Source organism: Heteronotia binoei, chromosome 7 (genome assembly GCF_032191835.1).
Source record: "Heteronotia binoei isolate CCM8104 ecotype False Entrance Well chromosome 7, APGP_CSIRO_Hbin_v1, whole genome shotgun sequence".
In the NCBI taxonomy this organism is placed as follows: Eukaryota; Metazoa; Chordata; class Lepidosauria; order Squamata; family Gekkonidae; genus Heteronotia; species Heteronotia binoei.
Genome location: NC_083229.1, coordinates 78462839 through 78479984, shown reverse-complemented (window position 1 = coordinate 78479984; position 17146 = coordinate 78462839). Strand labels below are relative to the sequence as shown.

The 17146-nt window shown below is 42.0% G+C and overlaps 1 protein-coding gene across 4 annotated transcripts in view; it reads right to left on the bottom strand.

Moving 5' to 3' along the window:
- Window positions 1–11558: 11558 nt before the first annotated feature.
- The window catches only part of SS18 (SS18 subunit of BAF chromatin remodeling complex), a 35907-nt gene continuing 30319 nt past the window's right edge, over window positions 11559–17146 (bottom strand). For all 4 annotated transcript variants that reach the window (XM_060243874.1, XM_060243873.1, XM_060243875.1 and 1 more), the window contains one exon: window positions 11559–13176. In XM_060243874.1, the coding sequence (XP_060099857.1) occupies window positions 13150–13176 (27 nt within the window). In that variant the 3' untranslated portion in view covers window positions 11559–13149. The remainder of the gene's footprint in view (window positions 13177–17146) is intronic.

Sequence of the window (17146 nt, the reverse complement as noted above, 5' to 3'; positions counted from 1 at the left end):
ATAACACAAAAACAGAACTCAGATAGGAAAGGAAATAAATTCTTCTGGTTCTTTGGGCTGCTGTTCACCTGTCTATGCAGACACTGTAATGACCTCCAGATGGGAGTGCATCCTGTGCTGCCCATCCAGCCTCTCTCCTCACAGGAATGAAGAAAATAAATGTAATATTTAGGCATTTTCTTCAAAAGTCCTAAAATTAAATCTTTTATTTTTAAAGTAAGATTCTTCTGATCACTTTTTGAAAGGCGGTTCTGGAGAAGCAGACTTGTACATTGCTGGTGGGATTGTCAGAAGGTGCTAAGTGTCAAATATCCAGGGATCCTATGGTAGACTCTAAAGCAGGGTCTGCAAGACTGCACAGAATTGATTATAAATATGTTGACCACAGCAAAACAACAGTTAACCTCTGAACAGCAGCTGCGTGTCATATCACCAGAGGGTTGATGGTTTTGATTTTGGTGTGCAGCTAAAATGATAAAAGTAACAGAGTTAAGCATGATGCTGTGAAGGAGAAAGAACTCATCCATACCACTTTGCACTCCCACAGTGCTTTGCTGACACCTAATTTTAATGATGCATAAGAGTCTGTACCAGAATATTTGGAAGTAAGTCCCATTGTGGTCAATGGCACAAGCCCATGCAAATGTGCAAAGAATTGGGAGTTAATTGGAATTGGGGTAATTATTAGAATATTAGGGAAGATAGCATTGTAATGATCTTGCTGCTTTACATAATGGAATCACTGTTCTGTATTTTTTCTGACACTTGATTACAAAGTTTAATTTAGGTTTAATCCCAAAAGAGTGAAGGTGCATCTAAACAGCTGCACTGAAGAGGACAGATGTACCTCCGGTCCTTGTACCAACTCAATTCTTCACCCTTCTTGGTCAGCTCCCTCAGAAGATGGTTGTTAGACTATGGGAGCAGCATATGTTGGACAGCCTGCACAGGTATGATTAATGAGCCCCAAGAAATAGCACTGGATTCTACAACAGTTATTATTAACTAGGAATAAGGCCCATTGTGAAGAAAAATAACAATGGGCTCTAGAAAGATGCTCTGGGTGGGTGCCTCCACCCTTGCTGTCTTCCCATCCACCCAAGTGAAGGCATTCACTCCTCCCACCACCACCTCAAGGGGAGCTGATCTCTGCCATCTGGAGAGCAGTTGTAATTCTGAGTGATCTCCAGCCCTCACCTGGAGATTGGCAACAGTGGTTCCTAAGGGGAAATGTCTGTTTTGGAGGGTGGGGTGTATAGCATTGTACCACCTAGTTTGCCCCTCTCTCCCTCCCCTGCTGCAGTCACCAGCCCCCTTTCCTTCCCGTCGTACGCCGCACTCCATCATGCACCCCCCCACACACACACTCGCTGCAACTAGGCTGGTCCTACCAGCTTCTAGGCAGCCAGTAGGGCCTCATTTTGCAAGGAGAAAGCTGGCAGAGGTTTCGCTCCCCCCACCCCACTTCCAGTTCCGGAAAGGAGATGGGGAGAAGCCTCCACTAGCTTTCTCTTCACATAACATAGCCCTGTCAGCTGCCTCAAAGCTGGTAGGGCCAGCCTCATCGTGCTGAGCAGGGGGGGCGCACGATGGAATGAGGCGCAAGAAGGGGCTGGTGGGGGGCTGGTGGCCAGGGGTTGTGCCATGGCAGGGAGCCTGCCTGGGGCGCCATGCCCCTTAGAGCCGGCATTGCTGGTAGCCCTAGCCAGTAGTGGCCCCAATGAGTTCTGCTTCAGAGGCCTTTAGTGATATCTTTCAGACCAATACTGTCTCTCTGATAAAGTTGTTGGTCTTAAGCACAGGACTTCAATCTCTCTGTCTCGCTTTCCCTCCCTCTCTTTCTGTATGTGGTCTGATACTACAGGATGCCATCCCCCGCCCCCATCTCTGGCTGTTTCCCTTCCAAAGGAGGGGAGGGAAGAGCCCTTAGCCAGTTAAGGGAAGGCTTTCTCTGGCTCTTTCCCTCCTCCTCCTTTCCTCAGCCAACTGAGGGAAGGCTTTCTTTTTCTCCTCTGAAAAAGCAGTGGGATGGGCAGCTCAGTCAATGGCAAAGTAGGGCGAGCCAGAAACTGCCAGAACTATCAACAGCCACTTGGATGGGAAAGAGGAGTAGACTCAACCAATGATAGGAAAGTACTCTTGATTGATGGTTTGACAGACCAAAGGTTGATGGAGCACACCCCCAACCAATAGGAAAGCTCTGTTTTGGCAAGAAGAAAGGGCTTTTATATCTATAGGATACCCCATTGTGTGGCTTAATGCAAAATTAGCAAGCAAATGCCAAATGTGTCCTGGACATTCCTCGAGAAGAGTCAAATATAATGAGGCAAATCAGTTACTGTTAAAATAAGTATTTTATGATGTCAAAATACAAGGTGGTGACAATCGTTTGCTAGAAAAATTAGCTTTTCAGACTAGGCAGTGTCTCTCCTCTCTCTTTCTTTTCCCACCTCTTCCTTGCAAAAAAAAAAAAAAAGCAATTGCAGTTTATTTAAAGAATCTAAACTCTTGGAGCCAGCATTTGCACTAATGCATTTTACATTAGTGGGCTGCATCAGGAAATCCTGACTTTTAGTGCCAAGGGGGTAATTAATATTAGAACATGTTTGCAAAATGATTGTGTTTATGTGGGAGTGAAGACTAAGTACTAACTTGTATACATTAAAACAGGCGCCCTTGTTGTGGAGGTGGTGAAGAGGGAGATGTGGAAATTGTTGCAGTACATTGTGAATGGGATTTTCTTTGCTTTTTCAAATAGTTAACGGTGCTTCTGTTGGACTTGGTCTCACTCTATTGTGTCTTGTAGGAGCTAAAAGTTTTCTTTCTTTTCTTTTTTTAAAAAAACAAACATATTTAGTAAGGAGAAAATTCAGAAACTGTACTTGTATATATCCTCTGAAATCCCATGGAATCAGTATGTTGGTATATTACAGCTCTTGCTTAGAGCATACCCAAACATGTGCAATTTCTATATGTTGAGGGAAAGGAATGGTCTGATTGAAATCTGCCTACAGCTTTGTAAGAGGTTATTCTAAGAGCTTCTTATTTGACATACCTCTGAACTGCTAGCTAGATGTCAAACTATTACAGTGTTTAGATTCATCAGAAAGTAAGCAAAATTCTACACAGAGTGGTTATGTTGCGGGGTGTTGATGTTCTCTTATTTTTTTATATAGTTATTTTATCATGATCCCTTAAGAGGAAGTCCTTTGGTTTAGTTTCATTTGTTAAATTGGTTGCTGGCTGTGGCTGGTTATAGCTAGAAGGGCCAAAACTAGGCATTGCCTATGTTCTAATAAAGTTCTATTCTGTTTTAGTACCAGGTGCTGTGGAATTTGTTACCGTACTCTGATGAATGGGCATGGGTCCATTTTAGTTTGGGGGAAAATGTTTTATTTGCTAGTGTTTTTATGATACTTTTTGGATTCTTCATTAAATTTGGTTTTTATTTATGCTTTAAATTTTCAGCTCCCGATTCATTGGGATGAACTTATACAATCATGATACTCCCACCCTGACAGACTTCTGGCAGACAGGAGAAAAGCTCCCTCATTATAGGCAATTAAAATTCTCAGTTGCAGGGCAGACACACAGAGTAGGGGTGTGCTTTCAGTTCGGCCGAACCGAATCAACCGCCGAATCACCCCTGATTCGGCTGTATACTGAATCGCATACAGCCGAATCCAATTGGGGCCCATTATGTGGGAGCCGAGTATGCATGCTTTGCAGGGCTGTTGTGTAGCTGATCCCCCAGCCATCAGCAACATTGTTGTTCTTTTGATCTTTTGCTTACTTGGGTATCCAAGTAAGCACTGTTGTCTGGCCAATCACAGAGCAGTGCTATTTTTTGAAACTGCTCTCTGTAGGGCCAGAGAACCTTTTAAGGAGTCTGCCTGGCTGGACTCCTCCATTGCTGCTGTGTTGGTGTGGGAGAGAGATTGTGCTGTGCTGGCCCTTAGCCTCAGCTGCTGCTGCTCTCTCTCAGCCTTACCAGACTTGCCTGGAGTAGAGAAGACGTCTAAGGTAAGACAGTCTTGGGGTTCTTGTTTTTATTTTAGTTGGTAAAAAAAACTTTTTAAGACTCAGAGTCCCTTTACTTATCCAGATTTGGGTGATGGGTAGCTTATTTGGGGTTAGGGGGTTCTGCTGGGGGAGGGGGCTTGGGGTGGGGGTGGGATTTGCCAATTTGCCCATATCTTACTTTAGTGAGGGGACTTTTAAAAGTGCAGTGTCCTTTTACTTTTCCTGATTTGGGTGGCTTGGATTTCTTGGGGTTAGGGTGAAGGGGTTTTTTTTGGGGGGGGAGGGGTTGGAAAAGTTCCTGTATTGTTAAAAGTTAAGTTTTTTACTGTTTTAAAAGGATTCTGTGTTTGATTTGTTGCTGTTGTGTCGTGCTGCTGTTGTTCCTTTTGTCTTCTGGTTCTGGTTTTTTTTTGGGGGGGGGGGCTGTTTGGCCTAATCTTCATTGTTTAAAAGGCCACTTTTAGTTTGTGTTGGCCTTCTGTTTGGATCTATTCTCTATTACTACAGGTTTTGCATCCTCCTGTCCTGTTGTCCCCCTTTTCCTGGTTCTGGTTTTAGGTGGGGGGGTGTTGTTGACTGATTTGGCCTGAGGTTTCTTATTGGTGAAAAGGCCACTTTTTAAAGTTGAGTTTCTTGGCCTTCTCCTGTTGTCCCTTTTCCTGGTTCTGGTTGGGTTTTTTTTTGGCGGGGGGGGGGGGGAGCTGGCACCTGGGTGAGAGACCCAGAGCCAGCATGCTTGTTGTGCTTGGCCAGCTCTCCCCCATTCTTTGAGGCAGGGCTGGAGAGGTGACATCTGGGTTTGCTGCAGCCAGGTCTGCAGAGCAGACCTTCAGCAGATTGTGTTTTGTGTGGCAGGGTTCATAGAGTAGATAGATGTATATAGTGCATTTGTGTCCTATAGATTCTCTGGAGTGAAGTTAGGTTTGGCTTTGAGTGCCCCAGGAATTGGACCCCCTGGCCCAATCTTTTTGAGACTTGGAGGTTTTGTAGGGGAGAATCCCCTGCAGGCCCCCTGCAAATTTGGGGGCTCTCCCTCAAACCCCCTCCCCTCCAGGCGGCTTCAAATATACCCTATTTGCCATTTATTTCAATGGCCCATAGGGTATAATGGGGCCATATATTTGGAAACAGCCGCGTATCTACTGTATATGCAGCTATTCCGACTACAGAATTCAGAAATATACGGGATTCCGTATTTTTCCTCCCATATATTTCCGAATCCGTGTACTACTGATTTTTTTTTTTTGCACATCACTAATACAGAGGTGTGAACATATGAGTTTTTTCTTTCTTTTGCCAAATCCTCAAAGGGGGGGGGGGGGTAGCAAAAAGATATACTTTAAACAAAGCTGGAGCTTAAAGGGAAAGGGCACTGAACTCTGCACCCTAAATCCACCATGGTTTATTATGCTGGTCTCAGTTGTTTTTATCATTTTTATCCAAGAAGATTGAATGGGACTGCAAGAACAATGCTTCAAGTGTTAATATGTTTGTGGGGAGTGAGCACAAAAACACATTCCAATCACCCTTGCTTTCTTCACATATGAATGGAAGGTTGCACCCCTCTCCTGGATTATAAGTGAGGAAGAGAATAATTTTAATGAGCAGGGAAATACTTTTACATGAAATGGAGACCTCAGAAATTTGATCATCACTGATCTCTTACAAAGTAAGGTCTCAGGTCTTTCCTCATCAGTGATCTCTTACATGTATGACTTGTCCCACCTTTTGTTGGAAGGGAAGATACTGAAGTCCATTGCCTTTCTAGGTTACTGGATAGCATGCTCATCATCTAGCGAACTGACAAGTTGTTAAGGCGAGAGGATACAACAACCTAGTATTTTCTTTTATCCTTCCACCTTGCATTTGGATACAAGTAGAACATTTGCTTTTCTGCTGCAGTACAGAGTAGTGGTGGTGGGGAAATGACATAGGCTACGTTTCTAGTCCACCTCATCAGCACTGCTTGCCTTCAGAGGACATAAGAAAATGTATGACCTCTTGGTTCAGGCACAACATTGCAGCAGAGAACAAAAAAGGAAGAATACAGGATTGACTTCTGCTTTTTTATTATGGAAGCAATTTTCTTAATGAAGTTATTGGCAAAAAGTGGAAACAATGAACAGAGGTTCACTTATGAAAATGACCTTTGGCAGGGATATCAGCTAAGTCTTGAGGTTAGAAGATGCCCCTGTCAGATCATCAGCTGAGTGACTCTCCCCTTGTTACTCCTTTCTTTTTTTCTGCCTTTGTGCCACTGTGAAAAGCATATCGCAAAGTGCCAGTCATTTTGAAGATTTCTAGAGGTTATTGCCGCTATCTTTATGGATCAGATTTAGTATGTTAACAATAGAAGTGATCTAGGCAAAAGGTGAGGGAAAAAAGAGAAGTGCATCACTGCAGGAGTTGGTTGGCTAGATACTCCTTTTGGAGGAAGGCATCAGAGAAGTTATTCCAAATGTAAGATTTCTCCCTTTTTGGTTCCTGATAGAGATCTAACTGCTTAGAACAGGGGTGGCCAAACTTTTTTAATGCATGAGCCACACAGAATAAATGTCAGATGTTTGAGAGCCGCAAGACATGAATGTCAGATGTTTGAGAGTTGCAAGGAAGGAAGGCAGATAGATGTGAGGGGGGAGGGAGAGATGGAAAGAAAGCAACTTTAAATGCATTCTCCAAGCTGCAAGGCTGGCTTGGCAAAATCATTTAAAGAGAGAAATGCCTTATCTAAGCTGGCCACTGGGGCAGTGGGGGCTTCAAAAGCCACACATGTGTGAAAGAGCCAGATGTGACTCCCAAGCTGCAGTTTGGCCACCCCTGGTTTAAAACATGTTGCAATTTATAGTATCAATAAACTTGTCATCAGTCCCTGTTGGATGTCTATCATTTTCTGTTTTATGATGATACCCTTTTCATCAAATTTACCTTTCAGAGAAAAGACTGCTTTCCACAGTGTAGGCAATAGACTGTCAGGATCATGATATATATAGAAGCTTTTGGTTGAAACATGGCCATGAGAATAAAAGACTGTGTAGTAAAATAATAAAATGGGCATCTCTGCAGAATTGTCAGTGGATCACTTATAAAGCATTATACAATGCACACAAACTATACAAGAATCATGCTGAAGCCCCACTACTGCTAGACTCATTTCATTTCAGGATGAAGCCTGATCTGAATTAGCTGCTGTGGCATTTGCTGGTGAACAGCTAATCTAGCATACAGAATGGAAAGGAAGATGTAGATCTTGTGGGGAACCTTTGTATAATGGTTCGATCTGGGTTCCACGATCAGAAGGAATTCCATATACCCAGATGGCTGTCAATTGTAGGAATGGGTTGGTAGCAGGCACACATCTATATAATCTCTAATCCCATGTCACCTTCCCAGTACTATAAATTTGTCAAAACTCCAGATCAGATCACAGTATTCTACTGTTTTCCTTTCTTTGTTTAGATATTTAGCTATTTGATATTGAATTCATAACAACTTGTTACTTCATCAGAATTTGTGTGTAGTGCAGTTTCCACTGTGCACAACTACACCTATGTTCCACAAAACTGCCTTAGAACTGACTGTATCTTTACTGACATGGATGCCCTATTCTTGTAAGAACCCCACTGAATCAGATTGGAAGACCAACAATAGGGCCTAGAGGCCAAGGCGTTCCGGATGTTGCTTCCTACCAGTGTTATTCAGAGATTTACTTTGTCTGAATGTGGACATTCCCTTCAGGCACTATAGCAGACCTACTGTCCATGTAACTAATCTCTTTTTAAAAGCTGTCTATACCTGTAGCCAGTAATACATTCCTTGGCAGTGAATTCCGTATTTTAATTATGCTCTGTGTATCAAAGCATTTCCTTTTGTCATTTACTGAATTTACTGTCATTTACTGAATTTACTGCACACCAGCTTTACTGGATGTCCTTGTGTTCTAGTATTTTGGGAGGAAGAAAGTTTTGTCATCTTTCTTCACAGTGTGCCGTTTTATAAACCTCTATGATGTTCATCTTATCCTTTTTCTAAACTGAAAAGTTCCAGGCTACTCAGCCTTTCCACATAGGGAAGATGCTCCAAAGCCCTAGTTGTCTTGGCTGCTCTTTTATGTACTTTTTTTGATGACCAGAACTACACACAGTATTCTGAAACCAAACCACAGATCTGTGTGCATGTGTAGCATGAATAGGTGACTTATGGCGGCCTTAGGGTTTTCATGGCAAGAAATATTCAGAGGTGATTTGCTCTTGTCTGCCTCCACATCGCAGGCCTGGTATTCCTCTTAGGTCTCCCATCCAAATATTAGCCAGGGCTGACCCTGCTTAGCTTCCAAGAACTGATGAGACTGAGTTAGCCAGGTCAGGATGGATCTATATAAGGGCATTATAATGTCAGCTGTTTTATTTTCCTTCCCTAATCATCCTTAACAGAAATTGCTTATTTCACCATCACAACTCACTGGGTTGACAGTTGACACTTTCATTGAGCTATAAAGACCTTAGCCAAAACACCAAGAAATCCAAGTAAGCTTTGTATTTAGCTGCCAGCCTGTTGATAACTACTTCACATTAGAGTTCACTTCAGTACTCTGTAGATACTAGTCTTAATGGTGACATTTTGCTGTGACTTAGGTATCTTCTTAAATTCAGGTAGTGTATCAAAATATTAATACATAGGTGTACACCATAAAAAATAATTACCTAGAAAATTGAGTTTCGATCAGTCCTCAACCACTACGGCTTTCTTTCTTTTTAAACTCTTGATATATCGCCACCTATCAGCCTATCTCCACCTGAGGCCATCTGTGGATACTTAAATCCAGACTGGAGCAATGAACAGATAAGGCAGGCATTTCTAAAATCTGAAAGGAAGTTAACACTCCCCCCCAAAAAATAAAAGCAGCAACTGTATGAAATTGTCTCAGTTGCCATTAAAACAATATTGCTAGCATCCAAATCTTGGTTTGTCAGAGAAAATGAGGGAGCAGAGGACTTTCTAGAGCCGTTTTGGCCTCTACTCCTGCTCCCCTCCTTTCTGCTCTGGAGGAGGACTTATCTGGGCCTACCAGCAGCTATCAGACAGCTTATTACTATGCAATGTGCTCAGTTCATCCAGGCACAGCAGTGGCCACCAAATGACATAATGCCATGTGGCTTGCTGGGCCCAGTAGCAGCCTCTGCACAACTCTGTCTGGGCTGCAGCCACCATACAACTTACCTGAGTGACTTGCTACACTGCCAGACTTTTCTGAAGAAAGGGTTACCATGGGAAGAGAAGGAAGAAACACTGAAAGCCAGTTTGTAGTGCCAGACTAGAATCTAGGAGACCCAGATTCAAACCCCTGCTTTACCATAGAAACTTGCTGAGTGATTTTGGGCCAGCTACACTTACTCTAATCTACATTACAGATGAGAAGAGAATGATATAAGCTGCTTTGGGTTCCTGGTGTGGAAGAAAGGTTGACTGAAGCAAATAAATAATAAACAGCTGAAGGTTGGGAAACAGATAAAAGGTTGGCTGGTGACTGGGAAGGATAGAAGGAAGCAGGAAAATGGGAGACGATATTGCACTGCCAGAAGAGGAGGAAATAGTGTGGGGAAGGGGATATGGACAAAAAATTATGAATACTATTGTTGAAGAAATAGTGAAGCAGCTATGTTCATGGGCTTCTCCTGAAAGAATGGCTTAGTTCAAGCATAATGTGAAATCTTAATTTAACTTTAGCAATGTTACTTTGACAAACCAAGATTTGGCTTGCAGGCGATTGAACTCTGAATTATCTTGATAAATCCTGGTTTTATTGCCTCTATTCTTCCTGTTTTTTGCCCTATTGAGGCCCCATTGCTATACCAACTTGCACTGCGGTGAGGGCAGCACAAAAAGCCAGAACATCTATATTCATATATTACATAAAACCAGTTTTGTGTAATATATCTGATTGTTTTAATATTGTTTTGTTTACTGTCTATTTTATGCTGTTAGCTGCCTTGAGTCTATATGGAATGGGCAGGATATAAATATAACGTAAATAAAATAAAATAAATAAAATAGTTAAAAGACTGTGATAAATAAACCCACTTCAAATCATGGTTTCCAGAGCTGTATATATTCTTACCATCTATAGAAGAACCCCGTGGCACAGAGTGGTAAAGCTGCAGTACTGCAGTCCTAAGCTCTGCTCACGACCCGAGTTCGATTCTGGTGGAAGCCGGATTCAGGTAGCCGGCTCAAGGTTGACTCAGCCTTCCATCCTTCCAAGGTCGGTAAAATGAGTACCCAGCTTGCTCAGGGGAAAGTGTAGATGACTGGGGAAGGCAATGGCAAACCACCCCGTAAAAAGTCTGCCGTGAAAATGTTGTGAAAGCAATGTCATCCCAAAGTCGTGGTGCTTGCACAGGGGACTACCTTTACCTTTTTTACCATCTATAGTTAGAGCAGCTTTTAAACTATTACATACAACAGTACTAGTTTTATGCAGTGCCTGTACCAAATCTATATAGGGTCATGCTGCAGAATTTAATATGACTATAACTGCTATATTTGTTGCAACAGTGCTTATCCATTACATTTTTATTCTGCCTTTTCCTGAAGCAGCTCTGGGCAGCAAACATGTTATCCTCACAACAACCTTCTGAGAGTGCTTAAGGTAAGAGAGAGTGACTGACCCAAGGTCATCCCAGTCCTAGACTGACTCTCTGGAACAAACCAAAATACCTTGAGCAAGAATAAAAATTACAACCTTGGCTTCTTTTCAAACTGATTGTTACTCCTAATTTCCTTCTGCCCAGAATGTCATAATTCAGACAGAATTTCCTGATAAAATTCTTTTCACTTACTGAAGAATAGTTACTTGAATCATGCAGAATATCGTATTTTGCCATTCTGTAGTATTCCTCTTGCTTTTATACTTTGCTTATGTTTCAGAGGAGATACCAACAATAAAGGGAGCCATTGCCTAAGTTGTTCTTTTAACACAATATCAGAGGAATAAGGTAATGTTTGCCACCACCAATTAAAAACTTTTACAAAATAGGACGTTATAAAACAATTAAACCTTGAAAACGCATTGTTCCCTAGGAGAGAAGCCCTGGAGGAAATTCTGGTTATTAAAACTGCAATTTTAGTTTCCATTAAAAATGAGAATAAGACAACACAAGATCGGTTGGAAAGACAAATTATTTCTTAATGTCAGTTGAGCTTATTTTAAATGAGATAACATATCTATAGCAGGTTGGGTTCAGCACATTTTTTGTCTCAACTCATTTATCTAATTCAGTCATCTTGATTATAGCCTCACGGACCATCATTTTCAGAGAGAATTGTATAACAAACAGCCTACACACAACAACATGCTGATTACTGAACAGTTAATTCTAATTAACTTGGCTATGGCAAGAGAATTTTGATAAAGTTCTAGAATACAAATACAATTTGGTTACCCTGGCACGACTACTACAAAATAAAAATCTGCAGCAAAGTCTCCAAATGAAATACCAGAGCGACAGAGATCTAATTTAAAGGAGCAAATGAGGAAATTAAAATCACAAATAATTTATTCTTCTGTTAGAGTTGATGGAGTACAGTTTTAAACAGCTATGAAGTACACAGTGGTGGAAAATTGGCACAAAACCTTGAAGCATTTAATTCGTACCAATATTCCTTGGGTTTCAGTTCAAAAACGTGATTTTAATCTGTAACCAATGTAAAAACAAATTTGTTCTGTTTTACATTATGGAAGAATGTATATTTTTAGGTCATTAATTAAGAAGACAAAATACATCAATGCTATTTCTGTGTTAAAATATAGCAAAATATCATGAACATTCTGGCCTGATTTTAGTTGCATTCTTTTAATGTCAGAATGCTCACATCCTTCACAACACAGTATCGAGTAGTGCACCTGAAACACAACTGCAGAACAGTTTCAAGCAGCTTGTCTTCTTTATGGCTATGCTCTTGATCCAAGTGGTGGCTGCTTCACATGCAACACTGTAAGCATCATGAAGCTCACAACAGGATTTGGCATTTTTTTTTAAAACCTCACTAAAACTTAATCTTGGTCTCATATTAACCAGTACAAACATGGACATACACAACAAATGCCTCCTTTCTTAACAACATTAATTTTCAGTGGAGATAGTTTAGACAGAGTTTACAAAAGCTTCTATACTATTCTTGTAACATACAAATCATCCTACTAAAAGTTAAATACACTTATGAAATAAAATACGTGTCTATATTTGTTTTTAAATACTTTGTAAATTCAAGCCAGGTTAAATGAACACTTTTAAAATTCCTTGTTACTGTAATAAAAAAAAAAGATTACAGCTTGGTTTACATGAAACCATTGCAAGATGCTTACAAATCCAACCCAAACATATTCCTGTTACCAAAATTTTTTTTGCCTCTGCTAGAAACCATTTTTTTACAAAATAATTTCACACAAAATCTTTCAAAATTATTTCTTTATAGATTGTGTCATATTTCCCATGATCATCTTGTCATTTAAATAATTGGGATATTCTGCATACCGAGTCTGCTATGGATGTATATGCAACTACATCCTTTCCCAGCTCTCCTTGCAGATTTAGAGACCAACATGATCAAGAATGCATCATGTCTCAATCTGTATTTCCTATCTATGAGGGTTTCTGATCCTGCCCAGTGCGTAGTGTACTGCCTTGCATATTCCATATGAAAAACATAATATACAAAATATTGCTGCTGTAAAAATTTCCCCCTTACAAAAGAATCTGTGGAAAAATATTAAATTCCCTTAACCTTCATAAACATACAATGCTGTTCACACATTTCAGTCTGTAACAGTTTGATATACAGTTCTAAGCTCATTGCAAAAAAATTGTTTGTCAGTGTATTTTCTGTCCAATATTGCCATCTAGAGTAGAGATGTGAAATTTGTTTTTCACAAAGACTATCACTTCAGTTTATAACTGGCCCAAGCAGGCAATATACTGTAAAACAGCCATTTATCAACAATGTGGGAAAGTATTTTTGTTTCCAAGACTAGATGGAATGGAAGATTCTCTTCACAGGGAGATGTCCACAGTGCTGACAAGACAATACGGCTGCTAACAGATACTGGCTATTGTACTCAAATGACATTTTTCATTGCTGGTAGTTGCCATATTGTCCCTAGAAATAAAATAAGACAGTGTAAATAGAATACAGTTTTCTTATTTTGCTCAGAAACAAAATAAAACAAAGAATGGAGGGCCACAGCCCACAATTAACAAGGTTTATACATCTGAAAACTTCCTTGGACTTTCATGTCTTCTTAAACTGATAAGTCACTGCAAAAGTTCAACAGAAAACTCTACTACATAAAATTTTAGTTTACTGTTTTCCCTCAAACTGGTATGGACAATGATTAAAAGGAGAGGATGCTTTAGAACGTGTGACTTCTAGTGTCACCCTCACCTCTTTAACATGACCTCCAGTGAAATTTCTGTAGTATTATTACTAGTAACAGTCGAAAACGGTAAATATAATATGAAAAAAATGTAATATGTAAATATAATATGAAAAAAAATGATCAGAATGTAGAAGCCTAGAATTTATAAAACTAAATGTGTGAATACATAAATAGTGGGTTTTTCTACAATATACTGTAACATGCATAATTATATAACATACCCCAGACCCAACACAGGTTATTTGAGAAGTCTGAAATATACAGACAATACTTTGTTGTCCAGATGCAAGTCTCATAGGAATATCCAATAAAAACACAAATTTCACTTGTACTAAAGTAAGTTCTAACAAGCATATGATGCTGAATAATGCCATTTTTTTAGTTTTTCTCATCTGAGCCACCTGCTGGGAATAACATGTGGTATACTCAAAGAATGGGAAACACAGATAGTACTGACCTCCCAATATGCAACTCTCAATCATGCATGAACTGACCTCCTAATATGCAACACTCAATCATGCATGAACACTCTGAAAAAATACAGACTGAGACTGGCTTGGATCCAGCCAAGCATTTCAACAGGTGAAAGATTTCTGTCTGCACAACACAACTTTCTTCTACCACTCCCTGCTGCAGCCCAAGATCACCCCTGAAGTGCTGTCTGGGGAGATCATCTATCTGACAGGAACAGCACTGGAGGGATATCTTGGGCTGCAGAGGAAGGAAAGAAAATTTATCTCTGCAGATGAAACTACTTTAGCCGATGGAAATGTTTTGCTGAATCCAAGACACTATCTGATACACAGAACTGGAGCATTGCCTTTCACTCTATGTGGCAGAAAATATCCCCATGGCCAATACATAAAATCACAATTATTTTATACTGGGATAGTATCAATCAATCAATCATTTTCAATCAATCATTTTATTTATATCCCGCCCTCCCCGCCGAAGCAGGCTCAGGGCGGCTAACAACATTAAATCAAATACAGTAAGTTATAAAATAATATTTAAAAGCAATAGCTAATTTAGCAATTTAATTAAAATTCTAAAATTAATAAAATTAACATCTTGATGATATTTCATCAGATGGTAAAAATCACTTAAGCAGTCTCTCTATCTTTAATCAGTGAAGGCCATCCCGAAGAGGATGGTCTTGCAGGCCCTGCAGAACTGTTCAAAGTCCCGCAGGGCCCGCACTTCTTCCGGGAGCTGGTTCCATAGGTGTGGAGCTACAACAGAGAAGGCCTGCATGCGAGTGACCTGTAGTTTTGCTTCCTTCGGCCCGGGGATGGTCAGCAGGTTCTTCCCTGCTGACCTCAGTGCTCTCTGGGGTACATATGGAGAAAGACGGTCCCTCAGGTAGGCAGGTCCTCGGCCATATAGGGCTTTAAAGGTAATAACCAGCACTTTGTAACGAATCCGGTATGTAACTGGCAACCAGTGCAGTCCGCGCAGCCCTGGCTGTATGTGCTCCCATTTTGGGAGCCCCAATAGCAGCCTAGCAGCCTCGTTCTGCACCAGCTGCAGCTTCCGGGTTCAGCACAGAGGCAGCCCCATGTAGAGGGCATTACAGTAATCCAGTCTCGAGGTGACCGTTGCATGAATCACTGTTGCTAGGTCCTGGCGCTCTAGGAAGGGGGCCAACTGCCTTGCCCGCCTTAAATGAAAAAAGGCTGACTTAGCAGTTGCTGCTATCTGGGCCTCCATTGATAGTGAAGGCTCCAGTAGAACTCCCAAGCTCCTGACCCGGTGCAACAGGAAACCGGGAGAGGTATTTCCCTCCCCAGAGTGCCCCGATCCACGCAAAGAACTTCTGTCTTCACTGGATTCAGCTTCAACCCACTCAGCCTTAGCCAAGTTGCCACGGCCTGCAGTGCCAGGTCCAAATTCCCTGGGGTACAACCAGGCCGGCCATCCATTAGCAGATAGAGCTGGGTGTCATCTGCGTATTGGTGACACCCAAGCCCATGCCTCCGGGCAATCTGGGCAAGGGGGCGCATATAGATATTAAATAGCATTGGTGAGAGAACTGCTCCCTGAGACACCCCACAATCTAGTGTGCGCCTCTGGGACAGCTCACCCCCGATTGCCACCCTTTGTCCCCGATCCTCGAGGAAGGAGGAGAGCCATTGTAAAGCCAACCCCCTAACCCCTACGTCGGCGAGTCAGTAGCCGATGGTCGACCATGTCGAACGCAGCTAACAGCATCAGCACCGCCACGCCACCTCAATCCAGATGCCGCTGGAGGTCATCTGCCAAGGCAACCAGCACTGTCTCCTTCTCGTGACCTGGATGAAAGCCAGACTGGCAAGGGTCTAGGACAGAAGCGTCATCCAGAAAACCCTGCAACAGCAACGCCACTGCCCTCTCAATAATTTTACCTAAAAACGGTAAATTAGAGACCGGTCGGTAGTTTGCCAATTCGGACGGATCTGCTGTACTTTTTTTTTAGGAGGGGGCAGACCATAGCCTCTTTCAAGGGTGTTGGAAAACGCCCCTCCAGGAGAGATTTATGATGTCCCATAAAGGACATCTAAGCTCCCTCAGGCAAGATTTAATTAGCTGGATCAAAATTCTTTGGTGTAGTGGGAACTAGGAATGGGCACAAGCCTAATTTCATGACAAATATTGCCAGTTTGTGGTTCACAAACCAAAGGTTTGAGCCCATCCTTATCCATGACCCTCCATGTGGTTTCAGAGGCTCTAACTAGGGGCGTGCATTTGGTTCGGCCGAACCAAATCAACCGTCGAATCACCCGATTCAGCTGTATACGGAATCGCATACAGCCAAATCCAATTGGGGCCCATTATGCGGGAGCCAAGTATGGCTCCCCGTATACTTCTGTATAGCTATTTGGAAGTATATGGAAATCCATGGAAAAGACGGGAAGGGGGCTTCTGCAGCCTCAGGGGAGCTGCTTGCCTCCTTTCCTGCCTTTGGTAGCCTTTTCCCACCTCTCCCATAGCCTCCCTGGGATCAGGGGGAGGGAGGGGGAAGAGGAGCCCCAGCAGCCAATCCAAAGCATGCATTTGCAAAATGCATTGCAAATGCATGCTTTGCAAGGCTGTTGTGTAGCTGATCCCCCAGCCATCAGCAACATTGTTGTTCTTTTGATCTTTTGCTTACTTGGGTATCCAAGTAAGCACTGTTGTCTGGCCAATCACAGAGCAGTGCTATTTTTTGAAACTGCTCTCTGTAGGGCCAGAGAACCTTTTAAGGAGTCTGCCTGGCTGGACTCCTCCATTGCTGCTGTGTTGGTGTGGGAGAGAGATTGTGCTGTGCTGTCCCTTGGCCTCAGCTGCTGCTGCTCTCTCTCAGCCGTACCAGACTTGCCTGGAGTAGAGAAGACGTCTAAGGTAAGACAGTCTTGGGGTTCTTGTTTTTATTTTAGTTGGTAAAAAAACTTTTTTAAGACTCAGAGTCCCTTTGCTTATCCAGATTTGGATGGTGGGTAGCTTATTTGGGGTTAGGGGGTTCTGCTGGGGGAGGGGGCTTGGGGGTGGGGTTTGCCAATTTGCCCATATCTTACTTTAGTGAGGGGACTTTTAAAAGTGCAGTGTCCTTTTACTTTTCCTGATTTGGGTGGCTTGGATTTCTTGGGGTTAGGGTGAAGGGGTTTTTTGGGGGGGGAGGGGTTGGTAAAGTTCCTGTATTGTTAAAAGTTAAGTTTTTTACTGTTTTAAAAG